At 44.4% G+C, this 17,569-nt stretch overlaps 1 protein-coding gene across 1 annotated transcript; it reads left to right on the top strand.

The window, feature by feature from the left end:
* Window positions 1-1,442: 1,442 nt before the first annotated feature.
* LOC310874790 (5-hydroxytryptamine receptor 3A-like) lies at window positions 1,443-14,550 on the top strand (the record flags this gene model as incomplete). The annotated part of the gene is made up of 10 exons (XM_083787654.1): window positions 1,443-1,464; window positions 2,022-2,249; window positions 4,447-4,601; window positions 9,185-9,294; window positions 12,648-12,814; window positions 12,942-13,096; window positions 13,187-13,397; window positions 13,606-13,761; window positions 13,988-14,106; window positions 14,320-14,550. The coding sequence occupies 10 exons, from the start codon at window positions 1,443-1,445 to the stop codon at window positions 14,548-14,550; spliced, it is 1,554 nt and encodes a 517-aa protein (XP_083643780.1).
* Between the last annotated feature and the right edge of the window lie 3,019 nt (window positions 14,551-17,569).

Below are 17,569 nucleotides of genomic sequence, written 5' to 3'. Positions count from 1 at the left end.
TGGCCCACTGCTCTGCGCCGATGTAATAAACATACACCACGTGAGACATATGATGCGGCACGTTTCGCGGATTCACCGTGTTGCCCATGCATAATGGTCTAAACACATCCGATATTTTTTAGTTTTCTCTAGAGACTGTTTTCGTGAAAACGTTGCCTTATTCTTCTATCGTTATTTGGAATATTCTGCACGTTATCTTTGTTTTGCGCTCCAACGCACAGCTTCGTCTGTACGGCAGTCCCTAAGTCTGTTCGTGGCATGACCTGCAGCTGACCTGCAGCTGACCTGTAGCCTGACATTGGGGTCACAGGGGAGGTCAAGTGCTTACATCAACAACTACTTGACTCCAACGCACCACACACACGCACGCACGCACAGTATAGTTGTTTTCTCGTTGTATTATTAATTATTCTTATAATGTTAAAATATAATATAATTTTACTTTGATATTAAGCAATTTCTCCATTGTAGGACGTCGGCATCGAAGAAGTAAAACAAAAAGTATACACTTCACAATATAGGCATTTATTTAGCAGGCTATATACGCTCTGCATGACTCCATGACTCCATGACTCGACTTACAGTGAGTAAAACAGTCAGAGTAGTTCACTTTCCACACATGTAGAGAGAAAACAGTGCAATGTTGCACTTATCATTATGATGAAGGCACTTAACGCCTATACCAATGATATGGGAACCGGTAACCGCAAAAGTCCCTCTCTCTCAGGGCTCAATGCTATAGTGTTATTTTCTGTTTTCGACAATAATAGCCGATCGTCAAGCTCACATCGCGTCGCAGCGTTGACGCGGTGAGAGCTTGTCGATCTGCTGTTTTCCTGTGAAAGCCTCCCCCCCCCCCCCCCCCCCCCCCCGGCAATAAGGATGCTTTGGGCGTCATTAGTTAATTACACTGAAATGAGTGAAATGTGTGGTGCATGGTCTGCCCTCTACTCTCTCTCTCTGTTGTGGATCACTAGTTGTCGGGACACGGCTGGGAACTGATGATTGATAAAAAAGCAGCAATATAGTTTAGTTTAGCTTATATACGTGACGCTTTTAAAGGAGAAGTTGCAATGCTTGTTCGTTTGGCTTTCCTGCTCATCTTCACAGGTAAGACACGTTCATGAGTTACTACAGTGTGTATATGCGTGGAGTTAGTGTGTGCAAAAGGGGAGTTCTGACCTGAGATCAGATTCATACGAGGTTTTCCACTGGACACACACTGGTCTGATTATAACCCATTCTGACCTGAGATCAGATTTAAAAAATGTCAGTCGTTCTTCGATTTTTCAAAAAATAGCAGACCTACAAGCTCGTAGCGCGCCACTCGGTGGCGCGATATGAGCTTGTAGATCTGCTATTTTTCAATAGCTAAAGCCATAACATGATGCTATAACACCAAAATGGGTTCCCGTTCAGAATGGGTTAAAGGAGAAGTTACAATGCTCCTGCTCATCTTCACAGGTAAGACACGTTCATGAGTTACTACAGTGTGTATATGCGTGTAGTTAGTGTGTGCAAAAGGGGAGTTCCGACCACGCCTCACAAGCCTGTGGGGCAGGCTAATCCGGTGCACCTCAGAGGAAGGGCAGGTAGCGGAAGGAAGGAATGAAGGAAGGAAGGAAGGAAGGCACCGGAGAAACTCACAGTTTAAAGGACCACTTCTCCACTTTGCAACCTATCTTCATACAATAGGTCCTCACTAATAATCATGACAAAAATGGCACGATTTATTTCTACTCAGTCTGTGTCTCATATACAATTTACAATTTACAATGTAGGCATTTAGCAGACGCTCTTAATCCAGAGCGACTTACATTAAGCAAGAACAAAAGCATGGGAATACATCACATAAAACATTTATCATGAAACATGCGTAAGCTAAGAAACGGAAAAAAGAAATAGGACGCCTGCAGGTGTGTGTGTGTGTGTGTGTGTGTGTATAGTTTGCTCTATTTTGTCAAAATGTAATCAATGCAGATTAAATTCCATACTAAACTAAATGTTCCTGCTGTCGTCAGGCTCAGCGGATACATTCACTGCAGCACCCATGACGTCATCCCAGAATCCACCCAATGACGTGAAGCCATACCAGACTCCAGCCAATGGCACGATGCCATCCCAGAATCCACCCAATGATGTGAAGCCATTCCAGACTCCAGCCAATGGCAGGATGCCATCCCAGACTCCAGCCAATGACGTGATGCCAACCCAGAATCCAGCCAATGTTTTGGATCCAGCTGAAGCCGGTGAGTAGAATAACAGTCAACATAATTTATATACAGTACGTCACAATGGAAAATAGCTATTCTCTCTTTAGCTACAATACGTACCTGTCCCTTAAATTTGCAACGTTAAGTACACCAAGTATACCATTCGGTTTAGCACCAACTGATGCACCAACATCACACCCGTGTGAAGTGAGGGGCGCTATTGTCATCGTGCAAATCTAGGTCATATTCGGCATTGACATTTGACCTAATTTCTCCTTTCATTGTCGATGGCAAAACTGGAGACGTGTGTGGGGACAAAAGCTGTGCATAGGAGGGGGAAATGTCCTGGTGATTCAGCTCTGCATGGAGGCCCTATACAGTAGCTGTCACATGCAAGCCCCCAGTAAGGCTATATCCAACGTTGAAGCTGCCACTATACCTACTGGTGAAATGAGGAATTGCAGCACTTTAGTGGAGGTGCGTCAGCGGCTAGGCTAAACTTCCGCTCGCTCGAGCCATTGAGTTATAATTATACTTCCGGCAGTCTTCCGGGTGGTTCAAAATGCCACTGAGCAACTTCCACTGAAGTTAACCCATTCTGACCTGAGATCAGATTCATACAAGGTTTCCACTGGACACACACACACTGGTCTGATTAACCCATTCTGACCTGAGATCAGATTCATACGAGGTTTCCACTGGACACACACTGGTCTGATTAATATCGGGGGGGGGGGGGGGGGCTCTATCCGTTATAGCTCTATGGTCACATGTCATTATGTTTGCATTATGTCATGCTCTTAGTATTATAATTCATAATGGCCTCTCAATGACTCAATGACCACCACAGCTAATGGATTTAGCTGTCCCTATAGTGTGTGTGTGTGTGTGTGTGTGTGTGTGTGTGTGTGTGTGTGTGTGTGTGTGTGTGTGTGTGTGTGTGTGTGTGTGTGTGTGTGTGTGTGTGTGTGTGTGTGTGTGTGTGTGTGTGTGTGTGTGTGTGTGTGTGTGTGTGACTGAAGTGCCATTCACACAGAGCACTAGAACTATGCCACAGTACGGTCTAGCCAACACCAACTCTGGACTGGCATCACGACGAAAATATATTTCTAAAAAATGTCTTAACTTTGTCAGTCGCTCTTCGATTTTCCAAAAATAGCAGATCTACAAGCTCATAGCACGCCACTCGGTGGCGCGCTATGAGCTTGTAGATCTGCTATTTTTCAATGGCTAAAGCACGACATGATGCTATAGCACCAAAATGGGTTCCCGTTCCGAATGGGCTAAACCATCATTAAAATAAACATCATTAAAATAAGCTCTGGTTGCAAAAGGGCTGAATGTTTCCATGTCAGGCGTTCTCAAAACATTTTCATGTCGACGACCTCCAAAAAATAATAATGTAAATTTGCCGCCGACCCCCATCTGAAAATATGTAGTTCCAGAGACCCCTATCCCCCTGGGATATGTAGTTCCAGGGACCCCTATCCCCCTGGGATATGTAGTTCCAGAGACCCCTATCCCCCTGGGATATGTAGTTCCAGGCACCCCCCCAAAGAAGCAAAGATATGAGTTAAAAAAAAACGTTCGCTCTGAAAGAATATATTCAAAGGTTTGCACCACATTGTCACGATGATTCAAAAATAGCAGATCTACAAGCTTTGTAGATCTGCTATTTTTCAATAGCTAAAGCATAACATGATGCTTTAGCCCATTCCGGGAACCCATGTTGGTGTTAGCATCGTGTTGTGCTTTAGCTATTGAAAAATAGCAGATCTACAAGCTCATAGCTTGTAGATCTGCTATTTTTGAAAAATCGAAGAACGACTGACATTTTTTAGAATCTGATCTCGGGTCAGAATGGGTTAATCAGACCCAGTGTGTGTCCAGTGGAAACCTCGTATGAATCTGATCTCAGGTCAGAATGGGTTAATCAGACCCAGTGTGTGTCCAGTGGAAACCTCGTATGAATCTGATCTCGGGTCAGAATGGGTTAATCAGACCCAGTGTGTGTCCAGTGGAAACCTCGTATGAATCTGATCTCGGGTCAGAATGGGTTAATCAGACCCAGTGTGTGTCCAGTGGAAACCTCGTATGAATCTGATCTCGGGTCAGAATGGGTTAATCAGACCCAGTGTGTGTCCATGTGGAAACCTCGTATGAATCTGATCTCAGGTCAGGTTAAAAACCCCAAAAGGGGTTCCCGTTGTGAAGGGGTTCTCTGTTTCTCCAGCTGGCGGTCCCTCTGAGCTGGGCTGCAGTTACCGGGACCTTCTGAGCCACCTGGACCTGGACGGCCAGCGGTACACGGACACGCGGCCCGTCCGCCACCACGCCACGCCCACCCAGGTTCACATCATCGTCGCCGTGGAGGCCATTTTGGACGTGGTGAGTGAACCGATGTCGTGTTTTAAAGGTTTTATGACATTCATTTTCATTTATTTTTCGTTTTCGTTTTTCTTTTAGGTTTTATGACCTCAATTACACCCAAAAAAACCTGAACTTTGAACATTCAGTGGATTTTCTGTGGTCTGAAGTTTTCTTTGGGGTTTGGAAGCCTTTTGAGCTACAATGAAAACAGGCAACACAGTGAAAACAGTGACATCTGCTGGCAAATCCCATTGACATATGGGATTTGCAGTAAGTGATGTCACTTACTGCCGGCAAATCAGAGCACCTGTTTGAGCCAGAAAACCCCAGATCACAGAACATCTATATTGAATGTTAAAAGTTCATGTTTTTTGGGTGCAATTGAGATTAGAAAACCTAAAAAAAACAAGAACAATTCCAAAACCTTTTTTTTAATGTCACAATCCCTTTAAAGGCATCCCTGCACAGTGCTGACGTTGAGAGAAGAAATGCACTGAAAACAAGCAGAACCAGTATGGTGGAAAAAGTACTTTCAATCAATACTGCAATGTAGATATGTGGCCACATTTGACTGAGGGGCTGCCATTGGATTTCTTAGAATGTTCGTTTTTTCATAATATAATATATTTAAAGTGGGGAATCCTAGCTTCAAATTGACATATTGGTTGTTCAGTTTGACAATTTACAATTTAGGCATTTAGCAGACGCTCTTAATCCAGAGCGACTTACATTTAAGCAAGAACAAAGCATGGGAATACATCACATAAAAAGCATTTATCATGAAACATGCGTAAGCTAAGAAAGTAACAGTGGAATATTTATATAGTGAAACTATACATACACTATACATATAAACTATACATCTTTACTACTATGCTATATATGTGTACTATGGCGTGCTATGACTACATACAATACAATTACAGTGCTGTCTACATAACATGCTATAAGTCTGTATCAAATGCTATATAATCCAACAGAAATGCTATCTAAGGGTTTAGGGTAAGTGCTAAGGGCCATGATGGAGTCTGAAAAGGTGGGTTTTCAGGCTACGGCGGAAGATTGGGAGTGATGCTGCAGTTCTGACTGCAATGGGAAGTGCATTCCACAGTTTTGGAGCCAGAAGGGAGAAGAGTTTGGGACGTGTGGAGCGTTGTCCCGGCGTTTTTAGTGAGGGTACTTCCAGCTTCCCTGCGTTGGCTGATCTGAGTGCGCGGGAGGGTTTGTAGGGTTCAATCATACTTGTAAGATATGGGGGAGCCATACCTTTGGTTGCTTTGAATGCCAGCATCAGAGTTTTGTATTCTGTGCGGGCAGCGACCGGGAGCCAGTGGAGGGAGCGGAGCAGGGGGGAGACATGTGAGAATTTTGGCTGGTTGAAGACCAAGCGAGCTGCTGCATTTTGGATCAGCTGGAGAGGCTTAAGTGCACATGCTGGTAGGCCAGTAAGGAGGGAGTTACAGTAGTCGAGTTTTGATAAGACTGTTGTCTGGATTAGGAGCTGGGCTGATTCCTGGGTGAGGAACGGTCTAATTCGTCGACCCACCAGCTTTCGAGATATGGCTTATAGAGTAATGTCTTGCCGAGAAACAGCGAGTTGAGAAAACAGGCTTGAAAAGGTTCACTTCTGTGAACATTACACCTATAGCTACATGTTTATGTTTATTTCATATTTACATGTCTTCTGTGGTCTCTAACATTACACCTAGCTACATGTTTATGCATTTATTTCATATTTACATGTCTTCTGTGGTCTCTAACATTACACCTAGCTACATGTTTATGCATTTATTTCATATTTACATGTCTTCTGTGGTCTCTAACATTACACCTAGATACATGTTTAAGCATTTATTTCATATTTGCATGTCTTCTGTGGAATCTAACATTACACCTAGCTACATGTTTAAGCATTTATTTCATATTTACATGTCTTCTGTGGTCTCTAACATTACACCTAGATACATGTTTAAGCATTTATTTCATATTTACATGTCTTCTGTGGAATCTAACATTACACCTAGCTACATGTTTAAGCATTTATTTCATATTTACATGTCTTCTGTGGTCTCTAACATTACACCTATAGCTACATGTTTATGCATTTATTTCATATTAACATGTCGATTTCAGCTCTGATATTTATTTCAGACATGCTCTAGTATGTGAAGAAGAGTCTGCCTGTGCTATTAACTCATTTTAGATAAAACATGAATAAATTCAGTTTTTCTCCCCTGGTGAAAGGCTGGAGGCTGCACCATGGCAGCCCCTCAGTCAAACCTGGTCACATATATTAAATAAAATAACAAATAAGAGTCTGGAGTTCAACATGAGTAAAAGTACCAAAATATTGGTATCAAAATGTACCTAATGTACCAAACGTAGAAAGTACTCATTACGCAGAATACATCAAATGTATCAAATGTGTAAAGTAAGTCGAAATGCTTCCGTTGGAGAGTTATTTCAAATGTATGACAGGCCTATATTCTATTGTGTGTTAACCCTAACCCTGACTGGACAATTCTAAATCAATTATTATGTTTATCCGTAGGTCGAGAAAGAGGGGAAATTGATTTCACGCATCTTTATTAAAATGGTGAGTTCTGATTACATACAGTGTGTATGTATTATTAATATTACATCTCCACATTTCCCCTCCATGTTTTCCAGCTCCACTCTGGGATCAGCCTCGGTAGTTTGAGGTGCAGCTATAGGGGCCAGTGTTGTTTTTGGCAGATAATTTAGATTTTAGTTTTAGTCATAATTATAGTCTCTTGAATAGTTTTCACTTAGTTTTAGTCACATTTTAGTCACCTGGAATGTTCTAGTGTTTAGTCTAGTTTTAGTCGACTAAATGTCATATGATTTTAGTCGACTAAATCTACAGTTGATTTAGTCGACTAAAATGTGTTTTGACAGGCCTTGATGTCATTGTAATGACATATTTTACACTTTGGTTGCATGCTGAAAATAGCAGATATACAATATCGCAACGCGTCGCAGCGCGACGCGTTGCGATATTGTATATCTGCTATTTTCAGCATGCAACCCAGCATAAAACTGGATCTCTTGTCCACTAGTCCCTTCCTAACATTTTAGTCTAGTTTTTATTTGTTGACGAAATTGTCAGTATATTTAGTCTTAGTTTTAGTCAACATAGATTCGTTTTTATTTAGTTTTTATTTAGTTTTTGTCAGTGAAAAAAGGTAGTCGACGAACATTTTTCGTCTTAGTTTTAGTCGACGAAAACAACACTGGTTAGTCGACTAAATGTCATAATATTTTAGTCTTCATAGAAAATAATAAATAAATAAATACAGATGACAAATTTCATGTGCAGGTATATGTGCTAATACACACAGTGACAAAATGATTATAAAATATAGTTAAAATAGTCGAATAGTTCCAATAGAATACACCTCTCTCTCTGTTATTCCTGATGTGTTTGTCATTGTCCGTCCACTCCAGAGATGGGAGGATGAGTTCATATCCTGATGTGTTTGTCATTGTCCGTCCTCTCCAGAGATGGGAGGATGAGTTCATATCCTGATGTGTTTGTCATTGTCCGTCCTCTCCAGAGATGGGAGGATGAGTTCATATCCTGATGTGTTTGTCATTGTCCGTCCTCTCCAGAGATGGGAGGATGAGTTCATATCCTGATGTGTTTGTCATTGTCCGTCCTCTCCAGAGATGGGAGGATGAGTTCATATCCTGATGTGTTTGTCATTGTCCGTCCTCTCCAGAGATGGGAGGATGAGTTCATATCCTGTGTTTGTCATTGTCCGTCCTCTGCAGAGATGGGAGGATGAGTTCATATCCTGATGTGTTTGTCATTGTCCGTCCTCTCCAGAGATGGGAGGATGAGTTCATATCCTGATGTGTTTGTCATTGTCCGTCCTCTCCAGAGATGGGAGGATGAGTTCATATCCTGTGTTTGTCATTGTCCGTCCTCTGCAGAGATGGGAGGATGAGTTCATATCCTGATGTGTTTGTCATTGTCCGTCCACTCCAGAGATGGGAGGATGTGTTTGTCATTGTCTGTCCTCTCCAGAGATGGGAGGATGAGTTCATATCCTGATGTGTTTGTCATTGTCCGTCCTCTCCAGAGATGGGAGGATGAGTTCATATCCTGATGTGTTTGTCATTGTCCGTCCTCTCCAGAGATGGGAGGATGAGTTCATATCCTGATGTGTTTGTCATTGTCTGTCCTCTCCAGAGATGGGAGGATGAGTTCATATCCTGATGTGTTTGTCATTGTCCGTCCTCTCCAGAGATGGGAGGATGAGTTCATATCCTGATGTGTTTGTCATTGTCCGTCCTCTCCAGAGATGGGAGGATGAGTTCATATCCTGATGTGTTTGTCATTGTCCGTCCTCTCCAGAGATGGGAGGATGAGTTCATATCCTGATGTGTTTGTCATTGTCCGTCCTCTCCAGAGATGGGAGGATGAGTTCATATCCTGATGTGTTTGTCATTGTCCGTCCTCTCCAGAGATGGGAGGATGAGTTCATATCCTGATGTGTTTGTCATTGTCCGTCCTCTCCAGAGATGGGAGGATGAGTTCATATCCTGATGTGTTTGTCATTGTCCGTCCTCTCCAGAGATGGAAGGATGAGTTCATATCCTGGGATCCCTCCCAGTTCTGTGGGATCAAGCGTGTCTCTGTGCCGGGCGAGTGGGTGTGGAGGCCTGACGTCTTCATCGAAGAGAGGTATTCTGGGAATATATACGCATGATGCAGACATCATGTCACAATCGGTTTCATGTTAACAGTCCGACAACACCGTCACCCCCGACATGCACAGCCGGTTACAAATAACCTGTGGCAGGTTAAAACTAACCCGTGGCAGGTTAAAACTAACCCGTGGCAGGTTAAAACTAATTTACAATTTAGGCATTTAGCAGACGCTCTTAATCCAGATACGTGGCAGGTTAAAACTAACCCATGGCTGGTTAAAATTAACCCGTGGCAGGTTAAAACTAACCCGTGGCAGGTTAAAACTAATATGTGGCTGGTTAAAACTAACCCGTGGCAGGTTAAAACTAATATGTGGCTGGTTAAAACTAACCCGTGGCTGGTTAAAACTAACCCGTGGCTGGTTAAAACTAACCCGTGGCTGGTTAAAATGAATCCGTGGCTGGTTAAAACCAATCAGTGGCAGGTTAAAACTAACCCGTGGCTGGTTAAAATGAACCCGTGGCAGGTTAAAATGTACCCGTGGCAGGTTAAAATGTACCCGTGGCAGGTTAAAACTAACCCGTGGCAGGTTAAAACTAACCCGTGGCAGGTTAAAATGAACCCGTGGCAGGTTAAAATGTACCCGTGGCAGGTTAAAACTAACCCGTGGCAGGTTAAAATGAACCCGTGGCAGGTTAAAACTAATATGTGGCTGGTTAAAACTAACCCGTGGCAGGTTAAAACTAACCCGTGGCTGGTTAAAATGAATCCGTGGCTGGTTAAAACTAACCCGTGGCAGGTTAAAACTAACCCGTGGCAGGTTAAAATGAATCCGTGGCTGGTTAAAACCAATCAGTGGCAGGTTAAAACTAACCCGTGGCAGGTTAAAATGAATCCGTGGCTGGTTAAAACCAATCAGTGGCTGGTTAAAACTAACCTGTGGCAGGTTAAAACTAACCCGCGGCTGGTTAAAATGAATCCGTGGCTGGTTAAAACTAACCCGTGGCAGGTTAAAACTAACCCGTGGCTGGTTAAAACTAACCCGTGGCTGGTTAAAACTAACCCGCGGCAGGTTAAAACAAATCCATGGCAGGTTAAAATGAATCCGTGGCTGGTTAAAACTAACCCGTGGCAGGTTAAAACTAACCCGTGGCTGGTTAAAACTAACCCGTGGCTGGTTAAAACTAACCCGCGGCAGGTTAAAACAAATCCATGGCAGGTTAAAATGAACCCGTGGCTGGTTAAAACTAACCCGTGGCAGGTTAAAACAAATCCATGGCAGGTTAAAATGAACCCGTGGCAGGTTAAAACGAACCTGTGGCAGGTTAAAACAAATCCATGGCAGGTTAAAATGAACCCGTGGCAGGTTAAAACGAACCTGTGGCAGGTTAAAACTAACCCGCGGCAGGTTAAAATGAATCCGTGGCTGGTTAAAACTAACCTGTGGCAGGTTAAAACTAACCCGCGGCAGGTTAAAATGAATCCGTGGCTGGTTAAAACTAACCTGTGGCTGGTTAAAACTAACCCGCGGCTGGTTAAAATGAACCCGTGGCTGGTTAAAACTAACCCGTGGCAGGTTAAAACTAACCCGCGGCTGGTTAAAATGAATCCGTGGCTGGTTAAAACTAACCCGTGGCAGGTTAAAACTAACCCGTGGCTGGTTAAAACTAACCCGTGGCTGGTTAAAACTAACCCGCGGCTGGTTAAAACAAATCCATGGCAGGTTAAAATGAACCCGTGGCTGGTTAAAACGAACCTGTGGCAGGTTAAAACAAATCCATGGCAGGTTAAAATGAACCCGTGGCTGGTTAAAACGAACCTGTGGCTGGTTAAAACAAATCCATGGCAGGTTAAAATGAACCCGTGGCTGGTTAAAACGAACCTGTGGCAGGTTAAAACAAATCCGTGGCAGGTTAAAACAAATCAGTGGCTGGTTAAAACTAACCCGTGTCTCCCTGTGAGGTGGTTAGGTTTAGGGTTGGGTTTTGGGTAGGGTGTCGGACCCATGCCTGTATAGGGGCCGATTCATACTCCTATTTTAGAGCCGAATAAAAGTGGGTTTGGCGCTGTAGAGCCTACGATGTGACGTCATTTGGCTCTGTAGAGCCTACGATGTGACGTCATTTGGCTCTGTAGAGCCTACAATGTGACGTCATTTGGCTCTGTAGAGCCTACGATGTGACGTCATTTGTCTCTGTAGAGCCTACAATGTGACGTCATTTGGCTCTGTAGAGCCTACGATGTGACGTCATTTGGCTCTGTAGAGCCTACAATGTGACGTCATTTGGCTCTGTAGAGCCTACGATGTGACGTCATTTGGCTCTGTAGAGCCTACAATGTGACGTCATTTGGCTCTGTAGAGACTACAATGTGACGTCATTTGGCTCTGTAGAGCCTACAATGTGACGTCATTTGGCTCTGTAGAGCCTACGATGTGACGTCCTTTGGCTCTGTAGAGCCTACGATGTGACGTCCTTTGGCTCTGTAGAGCCTACGATGTGACGTCATTTGGCTCTGTAGATCCTACGATGTGACGTCATTTGGCTCTGTAGAGCCTACAATGTGACGTCATTTGGCTCTGTAGAGCCTACGATGTGACGTCATTGGGCTCTGTAGAGCCTACGATGTGACGTCATTTGGCTCTGTAGAGCCTACGATGTGACGTCATTTGGCTCTGTAGAGCCTATGATGTGACGTCATTTGGCTCTGTAGAGCCTACGATGTGACGTCATTTGGCTCTGTAGAGCCTACGATGTGACGTCATTTGGCTCTGTAGAGCCTACGATGTACGATGCACAGGTACTACCTGTGCATGCAATGCATTATGGCCTGGGTTTCTGCATAGTGCATTTACTACCAGCTAAGCTAAGCCTGCCAATTGTATTTATTTTACACCTGTTTTAATACTAATGTATTGTTCTGGTATTGAGTGAGAAGAGATTTTGTAACTTTTGTACTGGTTCAAATTTGTGCAAGCTAAATAAATGAGACGTGTTCTTACTCTTGGATTTAACCTTTGTGTGTTTAAATCATTCAGTTGATAAAACCTTTACAATTATACAAGCTTTTTACTAAATGTAAAAAACTGCTTTAGAATCGGAAAAAAATCTTTTTTGAATCGAGAATCGGAAAAATCGAAAAGATAGTTTTTGAATTGAATCGTCACCCCAAGAATCGGAATCGAATCGAATCGTGGGACACCTAAAGATTCGCAGCCCTAGCGAGTACCGTCCTAAAGTCGTCTCTTCGGTGCTACTGAAAATTTCTGACGAGCCAAAATCATTTGGGCACTACAGCGCCGAAACAGCGGTGAAATAGGAGTATGAATCGGCCCTATAGGACTGTTTGTGACGTCGGACCAAAAACACACATGCACCCTTTTCCAGGTTGAAGGAGGAGAATGGACGAATCCCCTACGCCCGTCTGTACTCTGACGGGAAGGTCTACGTCAAGAACGCCGAGATGGTCGTCAGCACCTGCAGGATGAACGTCTACAAGTTCCCCTTCGACACGCAGTCCTGCAACCTGACGCTCGCCTCTGCCATATACAGAGGTGAGGGAGACAACTTGTTTTTCTCTGTGCGTGCGTGCGTGCGCTTGTAGAGTTGGGTGATCAAATGTTGTATCATTCATTAATTTGACTACCTCTGACTGTTTCTCCCTCTGTTCCGTTACACCAGGCGATGAACTGGAGCTCAAAACAATCTACAGCTCAGATTTCACCAGAAACAGATCCATGAGCGTGATGTGGGGCGAGTACGAGTGGGAGTTCCAGGACTTCTCGTACGTCCTGCTCAACGAGACTCACTACAAACACCAGCAGCTGGTCTACACTGTAGGTATTCTCAAAGGGCTTTAGTGTGTTAAAACTGCTACCGTTGCATTCGTCTAATCTGAACCTTTCTATAACATCTCCTCCTCATAGATCACCGTGAAGAGGAAGGCCGTCCTCTACATCGTCAACTTCCTGTTGCCCGTCCTCTTCTTCCTGTGTCTAGACATGGCGTCTTTCCTGATCCCGGACGGCGGCGGAGAGAAGCTGAGCTTCAAGATCACCGTGCTGCTGGCCGTCACCGTCTTACAGCTCATTCTCAACGACATCCTGCCCGCCACCTCCAACAGGATGCCCGTCATAGGTATATCTCTGTTGGATTATCATTAATGTTGTACACGGTATTAGAGTGTATAGCCCCCCCCCAGCCATGACCCCGGACCGGCTCACACAACAGCCCTGTCGGTCTGGCGAGTGGGAGATCTGGGGTTCAATCCCAGCTCCTGTGCATCACTACAAGTGGATAATAGTCTATTATAATGAATACACTATTAACTGTCTTTTGCTCACAGCGATGTATTGCATGGGTACGTTTTTCCTGATGCTGCTGAGTCTCTTGGAGACGGTCGTGGTGACGTTTCTGCTGGACAAAGACTCCCAGAAGACGGAGACGGACAAAGACCACAACGAGAAGGAGGACGAGGCCAAAGGCCGTAGCTGTGACAGAGGTGAGGCATGATTTGCGACACGGAGGCAAATTAATATTTGTAGCCATTTAGCATTCAGCCAGACATTCTTATCCACGGTGATCTCACACAAAGTCCAACAGCAACGTAAATGACAAGGATAGAGAAAAGAGAACGTACTCATCAATCCTCTGCATGTGTATTCATGTACTCATGTACTCATGTACTCATGTACGTACTCATTAATCCTCTGCATGTGTCGTTCCAGAGAAGAGAACCAAGAGCAGTCTGTGCTTTTACAATGTCCCTGATGATGATGATGATGATGATGAGGGTGATGATGGTGAAAGAGAGACCATGCATGAGCTTCAGAGTGCGGCCGAAGAGGTTAGCATGATGTCACCATATTAAAATGTATCGCCGAAGAGGTTAGCATGATGTCACCATATTCACGTCACCGTGTATATGTAACGTGTTTGTAGAATAATATGCACAGTAAATACATGTATGAATTTATAATTAGTCCATGACTTTGAAACTGTATAGTTTGGAAAACCCCCTCAAATGATAATCAAATGTAACCTAATGTGCGTTTCACAGGACAGCGATCTCAAAGGGGAATCTGGTGGATTCCAGGTGATCCTGGACGAGCTGAGAGATCTGGAGAAGAACCTGCGTTCGTTCCTCAAGAGCGAGGAAGATGGAGGCAGGCCTGGAGGTTACTGGACCAGAATGGCCACCAGAATCAACCGAGCGTTCGCCGTTTTCTACGTGGCGACGGTCGCCGTGTTCCTGGTTCTTATCTTCAGAGCATGGAGTCCTGAATACTGAAAACGGGACAGAAATGCTGCAGATATTGTTGACTTGCTTCCAGTGGTTGTTTTTGGCAGCACATATTTTAGTTTTAGTCATGAGTCTTTGGACTGAAACTTCATTTAGTTTTAGTCACATTTTAGTCACCTGGAATGTCTTGGTGTTAGTCTAGTTTTAGTCGACTGAATGTCATAAGAGTCGACTAAATCTACAGTTGATTTAGTCGACTAAAATGTGTTTTGATGCCGTCGTAATGAGTGTTTTTACACTTAAAATAGCCGATCTACATCAGCTATTTTCAGCATGCAACCAAGTGTAAAATGACTTATACTGGATATCTTGTCCACTAGTCCCTTCCTAACATTTTAGTCTAGTTTTTATTTGTCGACGAAATTGTCAGTATATTTAGTCTTAGTTTTAGTCACCATAGATTAGTTTTCATTTAGTTTCCATTTGTTTTTTTTTTGTTTGTTTTTTTTAAGATATTTTTTTGTGGCTTACGCCTTTATTGATTTTTTAAGGGATAGAAAGTAGGCTGACAGGAAACGGGAGAGAGATGGGGGGATGACATGCGGTAAAGGCCGTGTCGGGTCCGGGAGTCGAACCCGCGGCACACTGCGACTGGATCACCAGTCCCGTGCCCAGACCGTTACGCTACGGCCTGGGCCTTCCATTTGTTTTTGTCAGTGAAAATAGCTAGTCGACGAACATTCTTCGTCTTAGTTTTAGTCGACGAAAACAACACTGCTTGCTTCTCTGTTCAATGTGGAACACTTTGAACTGTACAAACGGGTTGAACTGCAGGCCTGTGGTCTGCGTATACAGTATATATATAGACTGTATTACAGTATGCTGCATGTATTGTATGAGTGTGTGAGGGCTCAGGGCTGTGGCAGCTAGAGCCCTTCACCAAACCTTTAACCCATTCTGACCTGAGATCAGATTCATACGAGGTTTCCGCCGGACACACACTGGTCTGATGAACCCATTCTGACCTGAGATCAGATTCTAAAAAATGTCAGTCGTTCTTCGATTTTTCAAAAAATAGCAGACCTACAAGCTCGTATCGCGCCACTCGGTGGCGCGATATGAGCTTGTAGATCTGCTATTTTTCAATAGCTAAAGCATAACATGATGCTGACACCAAAATGGGTGCCCGTTCAGAATGGGTTAAGTGTGTGAGGGCTCGGGGCTGTGGCAGCTAGAGCCCTTCACCAAACCTTTAAGTGTGTGAGGGCTCAGGGCTCTAGAGCCCTTCACCAAACCTTTAAGTGTGTGAGGGCTCAGGGCTCTAGAGCCCTTCACCAAACCTTTAAGTGTGTGAGGGCTCAGGGCTCTAGAGCCCTTCACCAAACCTTTAAGTGTGTGAGGGCTCAGGGCTCTAGAGCCCTTCACCAAACCTTTAAGTGTGTGAGGGCTCAGGGCTCTAGAGCCCTTCACCAAACCTTTAAGTGTGTGAGGGCTCAGGGCTCTAGAGCCCTTCACCAAACCTTTAAGTGTGTGAGGGCTCAGGGCTGTGGTGGCAGAGCCCTTCACCAAACCTTTAAGTGTGTGAGGGCTCAGGGCTCTAGAGCCCTTCACCAAACCTTTCCATGTTGGTCTGCATCGGTACGTGTGCGTGTATCTGTAGTCCACGTAACTCGAGAACCGTTCGCCCCACAGACTTTTGGCACAGGCGTTCCACACCCCCACAAGGGAGTGCAGTGCCCGGTGTCGAGTCGGTCAGATACACGGTTGTCCAGAACCACCACAAAAGGCTCTGTGGTCAGGCAAATTCATCAAATCTCGGGATCTCGTCCCTGGCTACCTGTGCATTTTTAAATTAATCTCTGGATCTCGGGCATGGCCAGGGACGGATTAAGGCCCCATGAGGGCCCCTGGGCCGGTCATCTTTTGCAGGGCCCCCATAGCGCGCGTGCGCGCAACATTTTTGTGTTTTTCCGTGTTTTTATCATGGTTTTGATCTAAATTTAACTAAGTCAATGGCCAATGAAGGTCCCCAGGAGCCCTTTTCAGGGCGTCAAACCTAATACTGCCCCCTGAAGGGCCCCTGAGAGCCAAGGGCCCCTGGCTCCACGGCCCCACTGGCCCAATGGCTAATTTGTCCCTGGGCATGGCCTCCAATTAATGAGGGGGACAAAACTCTTAACTCAAAGTAAAACTGACCCTTTTCGGTGTCTTTGTCCAGATGGCGTGAGGTTGATGAAGCGATGCATGGGAATGGGATGACCGTCGATCAGTGCCATTTGATATTGAAAGTGCTTAAAGCGACTGATGGCCTCTAGTTAAAAGACCTTCCTTGTCAGTCTGCGGTTATAGATCATCATTGATCGTGATGTCTCGTGATCGTGAAGTTCTGTTCGGTGGAATTAGCGTATAGCGGCCGCGCGTCGTGAGCTTTTCCGTCGGCAGTTTTCTGCGAAAGCTTTTCCCCCGAGAATAATAATACCAAAGTGGAACACATGATCCTACCTTAGCACAGAGCCCTGAGGGCCTCCGGTCAGCCGTGTGTGGCTGAAGTGCTTATTGTATGTAGACACAGTGCATGTGGTGCATGCACAGTAGTGTATTGTATGTAGACAGTGTATGTATGTGCATGTGGTGCATGTAGTGCGCATGTGAATGTATTGTATTGATTGAGTCATCATCCTGCACTTGGAAACCATGCAACCAACCATGCACTCACTCAACGCACGCACGCACGCACGCACGCACGCACACATCTGTCCATATAGGCCTCTGGACTGGAAAACAACATCTTCAGTCCCAGAACTATGACAGCATTGATGTACTCATTCTCCCCTAAATACACACACACACACACACACACACACACACACACTCTGATCTCTTTGTTTACAGTGCAATGTCCTATCTAGATGGAAGATTTCAAAGATTTGTACCTTCAGATTTATCATTGTATGCATTATTATGCTATGGATGGTTTTATTTGGCAACAAACTATATGATAACTTGACTATAAGGGACTGAACAGTTTATCATGGCATAATGTTGCTCTATCAGTATTCATTATTAT

The sequence above is a fragment of the Protomyctophum parallelum genome (assembly GCF_964188405.1).
Source record: "Protomyctophum parallelum genome assembly, chromosome: 17".
Lineage (NCBI taxonomy): Eukaryota > Metazoa > Chordata > Actinopteri > Myctophiformes > Myctophidae > Protomyctophum > Protomyctophum parallelum.
Note: the sequence above shows the minus strand (reverse complement) of the source record. Positions and strands in the feature narration are given on the sequence as shown.